The sequence below is a fragment of the Hemiscyllium ocellatum genome, chromosome 19 (assembly GCF_020745735.1).
Source record: "Hemiscyllium ocellatum isolate sHemOce1 chromosome 19, sHemOce1.pat.X.cur, whole genome shotgun sequence".
Taxonomy (NCBI): Eukaryota; Metazoa; Chordata; class Chondrichthyes; order Orectolobiformes; family Hemiscylliidae; genus Hemiscyllium; species Hemiscyllium ocellatum.
Genome location: NC_083419.1, coordinates 42,554,290 through 42,575,408, shown reverse-complemented (window position 1 = coordinate 42,575,408; position 21,119 = coordinate 42,554,290). Strand labels below are relative to the sequence as shown.

The 21,119-nt window shown below is 40.2% G+C and overlaps 1 protein-coding gene across 1 annotated transcript in view; it reads right to left on the bottom strand.

Moving 5' to 3' along the window:
- nrip2 (nuclear receptor interacting protein 2) overlaps positions 1–21,119 on the bottom strand; it is a 60,679-nt gene that overhangs the window by 15,975 nt on the left and 23,585 nt on the right. Inside the window, exon 3 of the mRNA XM_060839405.1 lies at positions 18,590–18,672. Coding sequence (XP_060695388.1) covers positions 18,590–18,672 — 83 coding nt within the window. The remainder of the gene's footprint in view (positions 1–18,589; positions 18,673–21,119) is intronic.

The window sequence follows — 21,119 nt, the reverse complement described above, 5'->3', positions numbered from 1 at the left end:
ATGCTTTCATAGAAGAGTCCTGAAGTCGGTGAAATTCATTCTCAGCCGTGCTACAAAACCACGGCCGAGACATCGAAGAAATTGAATGCCGAGTCGGAGGGGCCGAGCTAAAGGCCGCACCCTCCAGGCCATTACAGAATCAGTTGTGGATCAGGTCCGGACTCTCGAGCAGCAAGTCTGGACTTTAGAGAATCACGTTGGTGACCTTGAGAATCGAGGTCGTCGAAAAAATATTCGTTTGCTGAGCCATCCTGAACGGGAAGAAGGAGGCCAGCTTACAAGGTTCCTTGAACAGTGGCTTCCGCAGTTATTGAATCTGGAGGCTGGTTTAGGCCAGGTAAGGGTAGAATGGGCCTACCGGATTGCAATACATGGGCCCGGCTCGTACCAGCGCCTCCGCCCGATCCTGTTCCGGCTGCAGAGCTATAAGGTGAGGCAGATGCTCTTGGAAGCCTCCAGAAATCTTGGGAAAGATCCCCAAGCCATGACTTATAAAGGATCCAAGATTATGTTATTTCAGGACTTTTCCCAAGCTTTAGTCCGAAAGAGGAAGGCGTTTGATGAAGCAAAGAAGCGTTTAAGGGATTTAAACATTCAATACTCCTTGTGCTACCCAGCTATACTACACTTAAGCCATGAACAGTCCGTGTATAACTTCGGATCACCGGAGAAGGCCAAGGAACTTTTGGACTCTCTTAGACAAATTATAAGAATTAATTGATGTTGTTTTGCCCTACCCCCACTCCGATTTACCCCCCCCTTTTTTTCCTTTCATTACTTTACTGTTTAATATTATCTCCAGGGGGTGGGAAGAAGGGTTTATTTATTCATCCTTTACTTAGCGATTTCCTTTCCCCACCTTTTTATTTATTTATATATAGACCAGGGGGTTTAGTTAATGTAGATGGGGGGAAGGTGGCTACCTTTTCTTATTTTATCTTTGTCCTTGGGAGCAGGGTTGTTTTCCCCTGTTATTTCATATTAATATATTTAATTATTATTAAAGTCATATATGTTCATATATGGTATTAACATTACCAAATGTTACCAGGTGTTGGTGTGGGTGGGGGTGGGGGGGCGGTGGGGGATAGGGTACTCACTGTTAGTTCTAGTTCAGTAGTATACTTGAATTTTCTTTATCCTATCATGGGTGCCTGGGTCAAGGGTGGGCACTGGTTGGGAGAGGTTATGATGGGGGTTTTTTTGGAAAGAAAGTGATGCCCCCTGGGAATAAGGGGGAAGGGGGAAGATCTCCATTTAAATACGTTTTATACTTTTTTTTACTATTTAGAAATAGTTTTTTTTAATTATACTGATCTGAATGTACTAAAGAGCTTTTATTTTTGTGAATTTTATATGCTTTATGCTCGGGATGTTTTGGATAAATACGGGTTTTATTGTGATCTGATGTTAACACATTCTGAGCGTGTATATCACTGCTCAATTTATGTGTTATCCATTGGATTTTTTTTCTCTTGAATAATGTAAGAATTTTAATGATACACTCTGGTTAGTTGTAAGTTAGACGAGTAGTTGGTTGAGTTTTGTCTTTTTTTTCTCTTGGTTTTTTTTTCTTGTATGATAGATTTTGGTTATCATTTATTTAAGATTCAACTATATATCAATGTTTATACTTGGGCTTTTTTTTTGTTTTCTTTTGTAAACTTGTTAAAACATGTTAAAATTTTCAATAAAAATATCTAAAAAAAAATAATTTTGGTCATCACAAATGCAACCAACTTTAGGAACAAACACCAATGAACATTTTCATAGAAAGATGGCCTGACATGGTCAAGAGGTGCCAAACATTATCAGATGCTTTTGGCATTTAGAGATGAACTAGCTACCGCAGAAGGTGTAATTTTGAAAGGAAAGCAATTACTTGAACACAAGGCATATTGTCACATCTTCTTCATGGCATAATGTAAAAAAGACACTTGGATAGGACACCATGTAGTAGACAGGAAATCAATAAAGGCTTTGTGAAAATAGTTACAATTAGCATATCAAAGAACCATCTTCCCATTGGTCCATACATGGTGACAATTTCCTCCTGGTCATTGACTACTTTTCGAAACTTCCAATTGTTAGACAGTTAAAGGACATTTCAAGTGTATCTGTAGTAGACACAAAATGCAATATTCAGTTTATTTGATACATCCTGAAACGATCATGTGTGACAATGGGGTATAAATGTATAGGCAGACATTTCAGAGATGTGTATGTCAGCTAGGGCATAATACATGTGATAGCCTCACTGCATTATCCCAGATTCAGTGGTCTTGCCAAGTAAATGGTTTGCACGATTAAAGCACTTTTTGTGAAGTGCAAGGTGACAAAACAGGATCTTGGTATTGCTATGTTACATCTAAAAGCGATGCCTTTGGAGATGGGTTTACCACCATCAGAGATCATGGTTTGAAGGCAAGTTGGGAGAACTCTGCCAAGCCTTCATCTGTCCAAGTTCTCACAAACACACGACAAGAAAGGGAAAATGAGGATCTTGCGTGACTGACAATCTGTTGCAAAACTGCCTAATCTGTGTGTTTGACAAAATCCATAGTCATAAGGCCTACACATGGAACCTGTTTCTTCACAGTTATCCAAAGTGTGTAGTGAACCTAGATCTTATGAAATCACAGCATGTGGTGGAGCAACACTGAGGAGAACCAGAAGCCAACTCAGGAAACTGTATAGTACTCAAACTCTGCATTGAGCAAACCTAAAGATTTGCTTGGATAATGAGTGTGTGGAGATTGTCATTACAACAACCAACATACAAGAGCCCAATGCACACAAAGTTGAAAACAATCATGTTGCAGTGTAACCAACAGAGAAAATGCTGGAAAATCTCAGCAGGTCTGGCAGCATCTGTAAGGAGAGAAAAGAGCTTCGACAAAGGGTCAGTTAGACTCGAAATGTCAGCTCTTTTCTCTCCTTACAGATGCTGCCAGACCTGCTGAGATTTTCCAGCATTTTCTCTTTTGGGTTCAGATTCCAGCATCCGCAGTAATTCGCTTTTATCCATGTTGCACCGTAGTCTCCAGATCTGGAAAGATGGTCAAATAATCTATTATACATTAATTGAATTCTTAGTCTTGTTTTTTTTCATTTGTTATTTTTGTGTAAATACTTTTACAATTACCTAATACGTACATATTTTCATTATTAATGCATGTAATTTTCTCTTGGTAGGGAGAAGAGGAAAGAAGATGTATTACTATTTTAATAGTTGAGGACTCTGGGTCTATACTCAATAGAAGGATGTTGGGAGATGCGCAAATTGAAACTTACAGAACACTGAATGGTCTGGACAGAGAGGATGTTGGGAAGATGTTTCCATTGGTGGGAGAGACTAGGACCCAAGGGCACAGCCTTAGAGTAAAGGGAAGTCCTTTTAGAATGGAGATGAGGAGAAGCTTTTTCAGCCAGTGAGTGGTGAACCTTTGGAATTCACTGCCACAGAAGGCTGTGGAGGCCAGGTCACTGAGTATATTTAATGTGGAGATAGATAGGGTCTTGACTGTCAAGGGGATCAAGGGTTATGGGGAGAAAGTGTGAGAATGGGATTGAGAAACAATCAGGTATGATTGAATGGTGAAGCAGACTCAATGGGCTGAATGGCCTAACTTTTACTCCTATGTCTTATCGTCTACTGGATATTTTGAAATTGACCAGCATCCTTGTTGTTGGCACCATCTTTAAAAGGCACCCAGGCATACACTGTCAGTCTGGAGCTGCTATGCACAAGTCCTCGCAGCTGCCACAGACATGGCAAACAGCAAGATCTCTGGCCTGCTTCGTGAACAGGAACTGAAAGTCCTGGTGTACAGGATGGTTCAGAGGCAGGATGTTCTCTTTCCCCCAGGACGAGCAGGGGAGGCCATAACAGGAAACGATGCCAGCTTACTCTGAGGTTGCCCACATGGCTGGTCAGACACAATGCACAGCAGCTTATGAAGGAGTTTCTCCTTCTCCAGTCTGTCTGCATAAAAGTACCACCTTGTCTCCGATACCTCACACTCACTCCATCCCTGCTACTGTATCCACCTCCCACTAAGGTTCATACTCTCCTGCTCTCTAACAACTTCCCTCACTCTCTCTTGCCTACTCTAACACATGACACCTCTAACCTTGTGTGAGCTCTGTACTACCAAATCACCTGCTTGAGATAGCTCTCCACTGGCACCCACAGTATCAGCTCCCAACTTTCACCTCCCACAATACTTGATTCTCACTCTTACCTTCTAGAAAGAAATTAATCCTCAGAATGAATGTAGACGGAGAAGTGGGCTGCCCAACATTTGGCTCCTCACTCCTTGCATGGATATCTTCCTAACTCTGGTGGTCACATGCTGGTATTGGAGGCTGACCTTGACTTACTGTGCCAGCACCCATAAGGGCAGACTACCTCCCTTGTTTGCTGACAACCACAAGCTTCCAGTCTGTGCTTAATAGCATGGCAATATAGGAGTGATGTGAGCCTGATTTTTCTGGCTGAGGGGACCATGCACAAAAAGACATGGCAAGGCAGGGATGCTGAGGCATCCAGGTAAACCTAATGTTTCCCTCCCTCAGAAAACCATCATAAAACAATCTGGTTACAATCAGTTCTTCCATAACATGATAGTTGCATTACAAAAAAATCACACTTTCGAAACAGTGCTTAAAGTGTTGGTGCTGTAATTGTGTTATAGCCGCACACATTTTAAAAATTTTTAGAAACAGCATCCATAATTTGTCAATCGCATGGCAGTGAATTCGCGTTAACGAAACGCGTGTGACAACAGAACAGCCTGTACTCATCACTTTGAGGTCTGCTTCCTACCAGTACTCAAAATTAACCCTAACTCAATAAACAAATTGCGTTCACGTTATTCCTTCCAACCCCGACTACATTTTCTGGATTTGTCTTCTGAGAAACAGGTCATACATTACAGGTTAAGATTCCTTCTGCCTCAGGGGAGAAAGATGACCATTTGGTACCTCCTCAGTTGGGGATACAGAGCCTGTTATTCCTAACTATAGAATTTATAGTCATAGAGATGTACAGTACAGAAACAGACACTTTGGTCCAACTCGTCCATGCTGATCAGATACCCTAAATTAATCTAGTCCATTAGGGTGGCATGGTGGCTCAGTGGTTAGCACTGCTGCCTCACAGTACCAGGGACCTAGGTTCAATTCCTGCCTTGGGCAACTGTCTGTGTGAAGTTTGCGCATTCTCCCTGTGTCTGTGTGGGCTTCCTCCCACAGTCCAGAGGTGTGCAGGTTAGGTGAATTGGCCATGCTAAATTGTCCATGGTGTTACGTGTAGGGGAATGGGTCTGAGTGGATTGCTCTTTGGAGGGTCGGTGTGGACTTGTTGGGCTGAAGGGCCTGTTTCCACACTGTAGGGAATCTAATCTAATTTGGCCTGTATCCTTCTAAAACATTCCTATTCATGTAACCATTCAGATGCCTTTAAAATATTGTAATTATATCAGCCTCCATTACTTTCTCTAGCAGTCATTCCATCCACGTACCACCCTCTGCATGAAAAAATTGCCTTCAAGTCCTTTTTAAATCTTTCCCCTCTCACCTTAAACCTATGCTCTCTAGTTTTGGACTCCCCTACCCTTGGGAAAAGACCTTGACTATTCACCCAGTCCATGCCCTTCATGATTTTATAAGCCAACCCACAGCCTCTGATGCTCCAGAGAAAGTAGCCCCGGTCTATTCAGCCTCTCCCTACAGCGCAAATCCTCAAACTCTGGTGACATCCTTTCAAATCTTTTCTACACCCTTTCAAGTTTAACAACATCCCTGCCGTAGCAAGGAGACCAGAATTGAACACAGTATTCCAAAAGTGGCTTAAACAAAGTACTGCACAACAGCAACATGACCTCCCAACTCCTATGTTCAATGCACTGATCAATAAATGCAAATATACTAAATGCCTTCCTCACTATCCTGTCTACCTGCGACTCCACATTCAAGGAACTATGAACCTGCACTCCAGGGTCCCTTTGTTTGGCAACACTCCAAGGACCTTACCATTATTGTGGTTCTGTTCGCCGAGCTGGGAATTTGTGTTGCAGACCTTTCATCCCCTATCTAGGTGACAACCTCAGTGCTTGGGAGCCTCCTGTGAAGCACTTCTGTGATCTTTCCTCTGGCATTTCTAGTGGTTTGTCTCTGCCGCTTCCGGTTGTCAGTTCCAGCTGTCCGCTGCAGTGGTCAGTATCTTGGATCCAGGTCGATGTGCTCATCCACAGATTCAATCAATAAGCACATCGACCTGGACCCAATATACCGACCACTGCAGCGGACAGCTGGAACTGACAACCGGAAGCGGCAGATTCAAACCATTACAAATAATGGAGGAAAGATCACAGAAGTGCTTCACAGGAGGCTCCCAAGCACTGAGGATGTCACCTAGACAGGGGACAAAATGTCTGCAACACAAATTCCCAGCTCAGCGAACAGAACCACAACAACGAGCACCCAAGCTACAAATCTTCTCCCAAACTTTGAACCTTACCATTAAGAGTACAAGTCATGCCCTGATTTGCCTTTCCAAAATATAGTGCATCACATTTATCTAGATTAAGCTCCATCAGCCCATCTGATGAAGGTCCCATTGTGCTCGGAGGTTTCTAGGCATGATCCCTCTGGCCTAACCATGCCCCACCTGTCTCTCCCCATGCCTTGTCCTGAGTAGCCTCCTGCACTCTTGTGTCACTCTCTGTTCTCATATGATTCTGCCACAAATCTCACCATAGGCCATGTTACTCTGACCCCTAATTCCACACTGTGATTCAGATCAATACTCTTAAGGTAAAATGGGAAGAACTACAAATGCCACTTTATCAGCATCATGAATAACTTCAGATGATTGTAGGAATTCTATCTGTGAGCCACATATTGCTATCTACTTTGCCTGCGTCTGGTTCCTCTGTGCATAAATGTTTTTGCAAAGCTTGCACACGAAGCTGTAAACAGATATTCATTCAAGTGAACTGACAGTGCACTCACTGAACTAAACGTGTTCCTCCTTACTTGCAAACTCCACATTTTTCAGCCAGCATTGACTTGATAACAATGTCATAGCATCCCAGCACATCACATCTCAGCACCATTTTACAGAAAATGTACATGAATAACTATTCTAATGACACAGGAAATTCCATTGTAAACAGCTCTCCAGACATGTGCAACTGATTCTAAAGGCACAAGTCTGACAAAACCAACTATAAAATTAGACAGTGATAGTCTGAATCCACATATTGATTATAGCAAACTCTGCTGTAGTTGTCTTCTATGGTCATCTAGTATCAGGTGATCCCCTAAGCATTCTGAACTTGGTTACCATGCTCACAGAACCAACCTTATACCAGGAACTGCAAGTTCCTCTCCAAGTCTCACAATACCTTCATTGTCAGTGAGTCAAAATCTTGGGATTCATTCCTCAACAGCACTGGGAGTGTACTCACACCTCAAGGACAGTAGCACTTCAAGGAGACAGCTCAATATACCACCTTTAGAGCAATCAGGGATGGGCAACAAATGCTGGCCTAGCCCGCGACTCAATATTCTGTCAACAAATTGTAAAAACTTACATTACCAACTGATTGCCTGTGTGAGAGCACATTGTAGAATATAATCTTAGTACCCCTTATGATAACAGATGAAACAGGAACAAGAGTAGACCATACAGCTGATCAAGCCCTATCCACCATTTATTACAATCATGGCTTCCAATTTTGCTTTTCTCCCTTCTCCCATATTCCCTGGTTCCCTAAGAGACCAAAGACCTGTCTGTCTCAGCCTTAACTATATTCAATAATAGAGTTTACATAACCTCTGGGTAGAGAATTCCAAGGACTCAGAAAAAGAATTCTCACATCGATCTTAAATGACCAACCCCTTATTATGTCCCCTTATTTTTGGGGAAATAGCATATCAAACTTTTTCGCCTTTATCAGAATCTACCCTTTTATAATCTTTCAATGCAAGATTATCCTTCCTTAAATTTGGAAGCAAAACCTGCACACAATCCTAGTGTGGTCTCACCAAAGCCCCACAAGTGCAGCAAGAATTCTTTATTCCTGAACTCCTACCTTCTTTCAATAAGGACCAAATAAAAGTGCCTTCCTAAGTGTGGACAGGTAAAGTTTGTAGTCTTGACTGGTATACTTAAGTCCGTTTTAACATCAACATCTATACATTTCACCCCTTTTTAAAAATATTCTACTTTTCTATTCTTGGTGCCAAAATGAATAATATCAATTTGAACAACGTTTTGACATTACACCTCATTTACAATCTTATTTCTCACTCATTAAACCTTTACAGCTGTATATCTTTACAGCTTCTTTCTGTCTTACTTGGACTTCTTGTTTTCTTTATTCTATCAAAGGAAATGGAGATCACTGGCAAAACTGGCATTTACTAATTGCACTGGAACAGAGAGGCTTGCTAGGCCATTCAAAGGGCAGTCATGAATCAACCACATGCATTCCAGACTAGACAAAGATGGACTGATTTCTTTTGCTAAAAAGACACCGTCATAAAGTAAAACTTCTCTGATTGACTAATCAATGATTTCATGGTCACCCTTACTGAGACCAGCATTTAAGTTTTGATTTACCAGTTGAATTTAAATTCCACTTGCTGCTGTAGTGGTATTTGAACCCATGTCCCCAGAGAACTAGCCTGCAGTCTGGATTACTTGTCTGACATTATCACCACACCACTGTTTCCCCACCTAGTTTTGTAATCTGGAAAGTGTTGGCCATGATATTCCAAATGTTAAGAGAACCGTTAGACCAGCATAGACTGGAGTTGTGCATCGAAACAGTGTGGAATTCCAGCCATAGCAGAGTGGGAATTGTTTGGGCAGTTGAAGGTTCTAATGGGCAACTCCCTGCGACTGGAACCTGTAGAAAGAGCTCCTTACAGACAGAGTGTTTCAACTCAGTGAAGCTAATAGATACCCAGGAGAAGGTAGTGGATGTCAAATCAACTCTAACTCCTGGACTCCTATTAAATTGAAACCCTGATTCAGTCCTCATTCCCCTAAAGACATCTACCCTGACCTCTTATATGCCCAAACCTCTAACAACCACACTACCTTCCTAACCCAGCACCATCTCCCGGTCAACTCCCCACCTCTGGCCATGGAAAACTGGATGTGTGGACATGGGTTAAATCCTTAAACAGATAAGGAAGTATTTTGCTTTCCAAACAAAATAAAATCAGATGCAAAATATTTTGAGTTGGATGTCCATCAGTTGGATACTAATGATGGTTTGAATCTTCAACTTCATGGATGAAGTTTACAAGAATGATGATCTGTTAGATGTCTCTGAAGCATAATCGTTTTTATAAAGAGACACTGCCATTCCTAAGAGGAATATATCATAGACCAGAACAGATTATGTTAAAGATTGATGTCATTCAATTTAGAGATTTCCTATTCAGTGCTTTGCAAAGACCAGTATTATTGTTTCCTTTATTTCTGGACTATGGATTAAAAATAGAAGATACTGCATCAAAGATGACTGCAATTTTAAAAGTCAAATTTACTGGAGCATATTTGTGAGGTGTGTACAATACTGCTTTTCCATAGACCAATGAAAGCAAGTGCATACAACATGGAGCTAATGGGCTCTGAACTAGGGGGAGCAGATGCTTGACACTGAAATGAGAAAGACTAACAAGGAAAATCAGGGGTAGTATTAACCCTAATACCAGGGAAGTTATAATGGGGAACAAAGAGATGGCTGACCAATTTAGTACATACTTTGGTTCAATCTTCACAAAGGATGTCAAATAAAAAAACCCCAAAAATCGTCGGGAAGCATAGGATCTAGTGAGAGGAAGGAACTAAAGGAAATCAGTATTAGATCCAAAGAAGAGGCTTACAAATTAGTCAAAACAAACTGAGAATGGGGTTTAAATTTCAGCAAAGGAGGACAAAGAAAAAATAGAATATGAGAGTAAGCTTGTGGGAACACACAAACTGATTATAACAGTTCCTATAGGTATATGAGGAGAAAAACATTAGTGAAAATAAATGTAAAATCATGGAATCCCTACAGTGTGGAAGCAGGCCATTCGCCCCATCGAAGTCCACACTGCCCTCCTGTAGAGCATCCCACCCACCTTCCTTATCCCTATAATCCTGTATTCCCCAAGGGTAACCCATCTAGCCTGCACATCCCTAGACACTATGGGCAACTTAGCATGGCCAATCCACCCAACCTGCAGATCTCTGGACTGTGGGAGGAAACTGGAGTACCCAAAGGAAACCAAGCAGACACAGAGAACATACAAACTCCACGCAGTTACCCAAGGCTGGAATCAAACCTGGGTCCCTGGCTGTGTAGGTCCCTTACAGTCAGAAACAGGGCAAGTTATGATGGAAAACAGAGAGATGGCAACCAACTAAATACATATTTTGGGTCAATCTTCACAAAGGACATCACAAATAACAGCCATAAAAATGTTGGGTGTCAGGGAGAGGGAGGAACAGAAGGAAATCAGTATTAATAAGGAAATGGTGTTTGGGAAATTGATAGTGTTAAAGGCTGATAAATCTCAGGGCCTAATAATCTACATTTCAAAGTAGTTAAGGAGGTAGCTGTAGAAAAATGGATACATTGGTGATCATCTTTCAAGATTCTATAAATTCTGGAACAGTTCCTCTGAATTAGAGGGTAGCTAATGTAATCCCACAAAAGGGAGTTAGAGAGAAATTAGGGAATTATAGAACAGTTAGCCTGACATTGGTAGTAGGGAAATGCTACATTATAAAAGCCCAGTATAAAAGATTTAGTAGCAGAGCACTTGGGAAAAAGTGACAAGATCAGCAGAATCAGTATAGATTTATGAAAGAGAAATCATGCTTGACAAATCTAATGGAGGTTTTTGAGGATGTAATTAATAGAGTTAGTAAGAGGGAAAATAATGAATGTGGTTTACCTGCACCTTTAGAAAGCTTTTGATAAAGTCCCACATAAGAGATAAGCTTGTAAAATGAAAGCATATGGGACTGGGGTTAATGTAACAACACAGATGGAGAACTGGTTGGCAGATAGGAAACAATGAATAGGAATAAATGGGTCTTTTTTCTTGAACTTGAACCCAGGTCCTGGCAATATGAGGCAGCAGTGCTAACCACTGAACCACTGTGCCACATTGTAAGGATATAGGGTAGACCATTTAGAGTTGAGATGAGAAGAAATTTCTTCACATGGTGAGCGATAAGCCTTTGAATTCTCTGCCTCAGAAAGTGGTTCAGGCCAAAACACAATGTTTTTGAGAAGGAATTAGATATAGTTTTTAGCATTAAAGGGATGAAAGGGTATGGGAGAAAGCAGGAGCAGGGTACTGAGTTGGATGATCAGCCATGATCATATTGAATGGTGTAACAGCCTCAAAAGGGCTGAATGGTTTACTCCTCCTCCTATTTTCTATGCCTCTATGATAACAATGTTTTGATTGACTCCTGGTCAGGTGATCTTAGCTTGTGTGGGGCCAATGCAGGAGAAAACACTTAGTTTGCAAAGAGGAAGCATCAAAAGGTGTGTGTGCTTCCCTCTCTCCTGTGTGGAGTACCAGGAGGTCAGCAGTAATAGCTAACTGCCCTTTATTCACCTTTTTCTGCAAATCTTCTGCTGAAAGAGAACTAAAATGTCTTGAATGACAGTGGAAAGATGAATTTGAAATCACTGAATGAAAGACAGCATCAGTGTACAAATAACCTTGTGTCAATGAAAAAGAACAAAAGGTACCTCTCATCAATTCCCTTGGTGCAATCAAACTGTTTCTGCTTTTTTCCCCTCCTTTCCACCTCAACATTCATGTCTTTACGAGTCTGTTTGTGAAGTGGGGGGGATGGGTGTTGTAGTGGATTTTAAAAGGAGCAGCTCTTAATTTGAAGAGTTATAAATTAGCAATTCATATTTCCTATCTGCCATTGGCTAAAGACAATTTGTTTCTGAAACTGTTTTTTCTTGTTAAGTACAGAAACCTGAGTTCGTCAGTCAGGGAAATTGGAAACTTTTAAGTTAATCTGTTCACATTTGTGATGTGTTCAGCAATGTTGGGGCTTGATTTCCAATGCACTACCCCAATGGGTTGTGGTAATGTCTGGGGCTCGTGTCAGGGATTTTGGAGAACAAAGGTAACTTAAGATTGAGTTTGGAGTTGGTGGGTGATAAAGGGATAAAAGGAAACATTGAGTTGTATATTATCAAAAGTAAGGTGGCACTAGAAACTGCAAAAACCTCCTTGCAGGTGGGAAAGAATTCCGTAATGAATTTATAAGAGATTGCAGGTTGACTAAATTGACAAGCTAACTGGAAATGGAATTGCCTGCTAGATCTAGAGGGCTAAAATAAATGAAAGACCAGCAAAGCATTTGGCCTAAATAGAGATGCAAGAAGGATAAGATACTCCAAACAGTGAGACATCAGAATCCATTCATATTGTTACAGTCAAAGCATCTGGAAATATAAAAGGAACTAAAACGTAAAATATCTGAAGCCAGAAGTAGTAACAGGTGACGAATGAAAAACAATGAAGTGAAACAGCAGAAAGCCAAATTTCATTCTAACAAGATCTATAAACAATTGCCAGAGTTGAGTATTCAAAAACCAGTCAGGGTACAAACATCTAACCATCTCAACAAAAGCCAGCTCAAGTGGCAACTTGGGACCAGGATGGAACAGTTGTCACCTTGATCACTCAGTGAAAGTAAATGCCAGGTATACTGTTATAACCACAGGCACATATGTCCAACTGAGGAGCCTGTCCCTGAACTGAAGGCAGCTCATCAAGAAGAGGTGAACAAACCATCCATACACAGCACACATCAATCATCAGAAACAGGGATCCATAGCAACCCAATTACAAAAAGAAAACAAAGCCATCCCAGCAGCAATAAATTATACAGGAATGACACAATGACCAGATGAACAGCCAACAACACCATGCTTTAAGAAACCAACATGGTTTAATGACCATGTGTGCAATATATGTGCAGAGAGTGATGGAAATACCACCAGTCATTGTGCTCTGGAAGTCATCAACCCAGAGCTGAAAGTGTGTTGCTGGAAAAGCGCAGCAGGTCAGGCAGCATCCAAGGAGCAGGAGAGTCAACGTTTCGGGCCTGAGCCCTTCTTCAGGAAATCTTTGAAGTCATCAACCCAACAGAGACATGGAGTGTAACAGACAAATGCCTTGTTCAAATCAAGCAAACAACTCAACAAGTTGCAAATTCTCAAGGTATTATAACTATGGGATATATAGTTGCTAATTAAAAATGTATATAATACATGCCAATTTTTTTCTTTATTTTAAATCAAAAGGGGAAATATGGATTAAAATGACTATGGATTCAAATGTCTGTCCTAGAGTGCTATTCTCACCTGACCTCTACCACGAGGCACATTCCCAGTAATCAGATGTGGACAGGCATCTTAACATTCATTTCAATAAGGTTCCCATGTAGAACTTATTGTGTTGTACAGTCAAAAGAGAGGGACTCAGATTGATGTTAAATCAAACTTCCCCAAAATGGGAAAAGTAACCCTGAAAATGTTCGTTGCACAGGCCATGTCAGCAGAAGAGGCCAGCAATGGTAAAGGGAACCTGTGGAAATTAAACAAATGCACTTATAATGCATTAAAGGTTTAATATTTCTTGATTAGGCCTGTCTTACTGAAAGTAGTCTACTCAACAGAAAGTAAATTCAGCAATGTTCAACTGGAACCATGAAAGGAAACACTCAAATATCTTTATGATCCATGTCAATGACTATCTATGGTGAGGCTCTGGGATGTTTGAATTATACCGAATAAATAAAAATATACTACAACTTAAGATTAGAATACAGGATTCAGGGCCTTTAGATATATTTAGCAGAATAGGTCAGGAATAACCTTGAATCAATCCTAACTAGAAAGTGTGACTGTATCCCTCCAACGCATCTCGTCCACATCCCGCACCTCCACCCTCAGACCCCACCCCTCCAACTGTAACAAGGACAGAACGTCCCTGGTGCTCACCTTCCACCCTGCCAACCTTTGCATAAACCAAATCATCCGCCGACATTTCCGCCACCTCCAAAAAGCCTCCACCATCAGGGATATATTTCCCTCCCCAGTCCTTTCCGCCTTCCGCAAAGACTGTTCCCTCCGTGACTACCTGGTCAGGTCCACGCCCCCCTACAACCCACACTCCCATCCTGGCACCTTCCCCTGCCACCGCAGAAATTGCAAAACCTCCGCCACACCACCTCCCTCACCTCCATCCAAGGCCCTAAAGGAGCCTTCCACATCCATCAAAGTTTTACCTACACATTCACCAATATCATTTATTGTATCCGTTGCTCCCGATGCGGTCTCCTCTACACTGGGGAGACTGGACGCCTCCTAGCAGAGCGCTTTAGGGAACATCTCCAGGACACCCGCCCCAATCAACCACACCGCCCCCTGGCCCAACATTTCAACTCCCCCGCCCACTCTGCCGAGGACACGGAGGTCCTGGGCCTCCTTGACCGGCGCGCTCTCACCACCAGACGCCTGGAGGAAGAATGCCTCACCTTCCGCCTCGGAACACTTCAACCCCAGGGCATCAATGTGGACTTCAACAGTTTCCTCATTTCCCCTTCCCCCACCCCACCCTAGTTCCAAACTTCCAGCTCAGCACTGTCCTCATGACTTGTCCTACCTGCCTATCTTCTTTTCCACCTATCCACTCCACCCTCCTCCCTGACCTATCACCATCCCTCCCCCACTCACCTATTGTACTCTATGCTACTTTCTCCCCACCCCCACCTTCCTCTAGCTTATCTCTCCACCCTTCAGGCTCACTGCCTTTATTCCTGATGAAGGGCTTTTGCCCGAAACGTCGATTTTACTGCTCCTTGGATGCTGCCTGAACTGCTGTGCTCTTCCAGCACCACTAATCCAGAATCTTTTGGAAGCATGCTGAGTCATTACAGAAGCTTGATCAAACAACGGAATTGGCTAGACACCTGCAAGACCAAATGCCTGGTTGATGTATTGGAACTAGGTAATTTGACAAAATATGCTTCAGTTGACATTAAATAAATACGGAGAAATGCTTACTCTAGATTCTAGCCTTGTGAGACCAAAGGATATGAAATTAGTCCTTTTTACTAACTCTTTTCATGCTAACCTTTCAGATGGATTTTCAAGTACAGTTGATTTTGTAATATTTGTGTTGGATGGAAATGGGAAAAAGAAATTGTCCCCTGTTCTGGGAAGCCAAGAGAAATAAAAGGCTGGTTGAAAATACTTTAACTTGTAGAAACACTGGTTGCTGTGTAAGCAATACATACAGGGTTTTATTAATATTTTAATGGAAATTCTGTTACGGGGTGTTCTGAAAATAGTTGGCCCACGAGTGTTATATAGATAATTTATCTAAGTTTGTATTTGGTGGAGAATGTGGCTGAAAAAGGCTGGGAATTGACTTTGTTAGTGTAAAAATGATGCTAGAAAGAAACCTCCAAGGTACGATGTGTTTGCTTTACTAAAAAGAATGCTTGCACAAAAAAACTACTGAAGGTCCTAGAAGAAGAACATGTTGTATTATGATATAGTGTACAAAACATGGAAAACCATTTCTTTTCTTTTCACTTCAATATGTTTTGAAATGTTATTTGTGTAATAAAGTTTGATTTAGAGAATAGAATCTTAATAGTATGTTAATTAATAGCAAGTACAAAACCTAAGCATTGCTGAAAAGGATATTTTATCTTGTACTTATCAAGAAATACTAGTGTAAAGAGAAAATAACATGTAAATAACATGAAAAGAGAAAGTGCTGACTTCCATTTGTTTGCTGTGCAAGTGTATTGCTGGAATAGTTTGCATCAAAGTGATCCTGCAGGATGTCCATCCTGATCAGATCACTTCTCCCTGTATTCCCATGCAACCTCAAATGTCTTTTGAAGCAATACTCAAAGTTTGTGAATTGTATTATGAAATTATTAAAGTTAAAGATACACAGTTGATGGGCACTGCTTGATTACCTATGAACGTATATAAAAAATGTAAACAATTATTTGGGATAGAATCAGTAGTCGCATGGAAAAAGGTGGGCTGATTAAGAAGCACCAGCACAGCTCTCTAAACAGAAATTATGCTGAACTAACTTTTTTTGAAGAGTTAATGAAAGGTTAATGAGATTAACACTTTGATACAGTGTCTCATAATAGACTTTTATGGAAAGTTGTAGGTCATAGTTTAAAGGGACACTGGCAACATGGATAATTGCCTGAATAATAGAAAATAGAGAATAATGGTCAATAGATATTTTTTACGCTGTATGAAGGTTTGGAATGGAGTTCCCCAAGGATCATATTGGGACCCTTGTTTTCCCTTATGTGATGATCTGGATCTTTGTGTGCAAGGGACAACTTCCAAGTTGGCAGATGACACCAAACTTGGAAGAATTGTAAACAGTGAGGAGTGTGGAACTCCAAAAGCACATTGACAAGTTCATGGAGTGAGCAGAGAGACGGCAGATGAGGTTCAGTACAGGGAAGTATGAGAGGATCACCTTTGGCAGAAGAATACTGAAAGACAACATATAATTTGGGTTAAAACTAAAAAAAAAGGTGGATGCTATAAATCAGAAACAAAACAAAAATTGCTGGAAAAGCTCAGTAGGTCTGGCAGCATCTGAGGACAGAAATCAGAGTTAACATTTCAAATCCAGTAATCCGAAACGTTAACTCTGATTTCTCTTCTCAGATGCTGCAGACCTGCTGGGATTTTCCAGCAATTTCTGTTTTTGATTCTGATAAAACTTGGGTTACAATTCTAAAGGTGGTGCAGGATCAGAGGAATCTGGGTGTTAATGAGCACAGGTCATTAAATGTGACAAGGCATGTGGACCAGAACAGTAAATAAAGCATACAGTGTTCTTGGTTTTACAACTAGGGTCATACAGAGTACAAGAGTAAGGAGTGATGTTGAACTTGTACACGATACTAATTTGATCTCAGCTGATGTACAATTGTCGGAAGAATGTAAATCTATTGGAGAGTACAGAAGTGGTTCACTAGAATGGCTCCAATATCTAGAATTCAGCTAGGAAGATGGATTGAAAAAGTTGGGACAGATATCCCTGGAGATAAGAAGGCTGATAGAAGGTTTCAAGATCATCAGCGGGCTGGACAGAGTAGATAGGGTGAAGCTTATTCTGCTTGTAAAACAAAAACAGAATAAGAAGATCTAGATTTAAAATGATATACAAAAGACGCAAGGGTGATGTGAGAAACAATACTCTCACACAGCAAGTAGGGTATGGAATGCACTCTCTAAAAACTTGATGGAGGCAAGTTCAATTGAGGCATTCAAGAGGGCTTTGGTTGGTTATTTGGATATTAATGGTGCACAGGGATTGGGGGAAAGGCAGAAGATTGGCACTAGACAATACAGCCAGTGCAGCCACAATGGATGTACCAAATGGCCTCTTTCTGCACTGTAATAATTCTGTGAGTTGTCCATATCTTGGAAATCCTTCTTTTATGGGTTGAAGATAGGCATAGATGATCATATTCATCATTGTCTCCAAGATGTAATGGGTCAAAATAGAAAATGCTGACCTGGGAAGGCACCAAACACATCAAGAGAATTGTCAGGAATGTGCAGAAGAACAAAGTATCAGAAGGAGCATATAAATCTCTATGTTACCCAATCCAACCTCTCAAGCTCCATCTGCTCCACACATGGCAGGGTTCATAGGTCTCACATTGGAGGGAATCTTGTAGCAACATAATGGTGATGTTCTTACCTCTAAGCCGGGAAGCCTAAGTTCAAATTTAAATTCCAGTGGCGTGTAACAATGCTGTTGAACAAGTTGATTAAAAACATGTCAATATCACATTGGAGGGGTCTCACAGCACAGTGGTAGCCAGATCTCTCTGAGCTAGAAGATCTGGGTTCAAGTTCCAACTGTACTGGAGGTGTGACAATGCTTGTCTGAACAAGTTGATTAAAATAACTTGATCTCACATTGGACATGTCAGTGTGTCAAAATGTGATCTCAAACCAAAGAAATGAGAGTGAAAGCAAATTATACTCAATCCTAATGCATTCCCAATCAGAAATCATAAAGAGAGACTTCTGGGATACTGTATGTTGGTGTTGGAAGAGCCAGATGTATATATTATTGCACTGTGCAAATAAATTGAGTATTAGGTAAATGATTGGTACCTGCTTTCCTATTTTAACAATTGGCTTCAGAATGAATTAGTATTTTTCATGGAAGCATAGTCAGCAATCTAAAACATTTGACTTATATAGACAAGTCAGAAAATTCAGCAGGTTCGCAGTACTGTCAATAATAAAATTATTAAATATTAATCAAGGTTCCATTACAAGTAATTCAATGAGCTAACAACCAGCAGATGACACTTGATTAAGATAACTTAATTGTCATTTTCTGCCTTGTACTCTAAATAGCACCTACTCTATCAGGGTGCAGGTCTTCAAGTTATTCATCCTTGAAAATCCTTTCCTAATTTAAATTAGAGTGATTCATCTCCTAACTGATATCTTACCCTATTCTGTTCAAGCAACTGGCAGAGATTGTGTTCTGTTGGCAGCCTGTGTTGATAGTGACTTTGATCTCTTGGTCACAGCACTGAGGAAACAAGGGACATAAGTTACTGAAACAATAAATACAAAGGAACTAGGAACAAAGCAAATGCAATATCTTTCTATCTTGATTATTTAAAACATATTTTAAGCACAAGAACATTTCTAATGTCAACATTTAGTCATAACACTGATGGTACACAAACACATTGTATTTTAAGGTACTCCCTCTCCCGTACCTATATTCACCCATCCGATAGTGCATATTCATTTATTATTCTTAGATTATCTTCGTCCTTTTAAAATTTGTCTTCTTGAAAATTACAGTAGTTCTCAATTTTTATTTTGCAAGTCTAATTCAGAATGCAGTTATATTATGGTTTTTTCCAATGCTTTCTGACTTTGGTAGTATCCACAATTCCATGGCTATAATAATAACCCTAATTTTAATCCTCTGCCTGCAATTTTCGTGACTTCAATATAACATTTCAATTATTTCATCTTACATTTTTCTTTCAGAAAGTTAAATATCTGAATACTTAAAAAATGATTTTAAAGAACATTTTAATTTTTAAAAATGCAATCCACAAAGCTGCTGCTGTTTGGAGCCACTCCTACCAAGAAATCTACATCATGGTATGTCACACTCACTTGCCTTGTGCCAAACTCACACATCCATTGTAGCTTCACTGCAAGTATTCTGTGCCATCTGTCATCCAACTGTGCTGAGGTTGACCCCTCTTTCTGCTACCTGCCATTTTGCTCACTAGAAAAGATTTTGTAGCTGTTCAGTTCTGATCCGTTTGTCAAAATACTGATATTTTCTTTTTTGAGTGTGACTTTTTGCTCTTGCAATTTCAAACATATCTTTTTTTTGTCTTATGCACTTATATGGAATTGTATGCCGAGCTCCAAATGCTGTAGATTCCACTGTCTATATTTGCCCTAACAGTTGGTCAGAGCTTGCAGCTTATCAAACATTTCTTATATTAGAACAATGGCTTACAATTCAAGAAAATACTTTAGTATGTCGCAAAATTGTTAAATGTGGTATTTCAATTCAAATAATAAATGGGATTTTTGCCCTTATTAACAGAGATTAAAAAAATGTTTTTGTAAATGTATTACATATTACAAATATTTGTGGATTATTGGTTACATGTCAGCTGCAATATTTAGTTCTATTCTGAACACTACATTGTATGAAGAGGGTTAAGGACTCTGAGAGGGTGAAGAGGAAACTGACTAGAATGGCAAAGAGGAATGTGAGATTTCTTATGTGGAGAAACTAGAGAAGGTGGGGCTGTTTTCCTTGGATCAGAAAGATGAAGGGAAAATTTAATTGAGATTTTCAAATTGTAAGAAGTTTGAATAAATTAAGTGAGAAGAAACTTTCCAGTGGCAGCAGGGTTATTTATCAGCAGGGTTATTTATTATCAGGGTTATTTATTATCAGGGTTATTTATCAGCAGGGTTAGTTATTATCAGGGTTATTTATCAGCAGGTTATTTATCAGCAGGTTATTTATCAGCAGGGTTAGTTATCAGGGCTATTTATCAGGGTTATTTATCAGGGTTATTTATCAGCAGGGTTATTTATTATCAGGGTTATTTATCAGCAGGTTATTTATTATCAGGGTTATTTATCAGCAGGTTATTTATCAGCAGGGTTAGTTATCAGGGCTATTTATCAGGGTTATTTATCAAGGTTGTTTATCAGGGTTATTTATCAGCAGGGTTATTTATCAGGGTTGTTTATCAGCAGGTTATTTATCAGGGCTATTTATCAGGGTTGTTTATCAGGGTTATTTATCAGCAGGGCTATTTATCAGCAGGGTTATTTATTATCAGGGTTATTTATCAGGGTTGTTTATCAGGGTTATTTATCAGCAGGGTTATTTATCAGGGTTGTTTATCAGCAGGTTATTTATCAGGGTTGTTTATCAGGGTTATTTATCAGCAGGGTTATTTATTATCAGGGTTATTTATCAGTAGGGTTATTTATCAGGGTTAGTTATCAGCAGGGTTATTTATCAGCAGGGTTATTTATTATCAGGGTTATTTATCAGGTTTGTTTATCAGCAGGGTTATTTATCAGGGTTATTTATCAGCAGGGCTATTTATCAGGGTTATTTATCAGGGTTAGTTATCAGCAGGGTTATTTATCAGGGTTGTTTATCAGCAGGGTTATTTACCAGGGTTAGTTATCAGCAGGGTTATTTATCAGCAGGGTTATTTACTATCAGGGTTATTTATCAGCAGGGTTATTTATCATGGTTATTTATCAGCAGCTGAAAATGTGTTGCTGGAAAAGCGCAGCAGGTCAGGCAGCATCCAAGGAGCTGGAGATTCGACGTTTCGGGCATAAGCCCTTCTTCAGGAATATTATTATTTATTAATAATTATTATAGTAATAATAATTTATTAGTTATCAGCAGGGTTATTTATCAGCAGGGTTATTTATCAGGGTTGTTTATCAGCAGGGTTATTTATC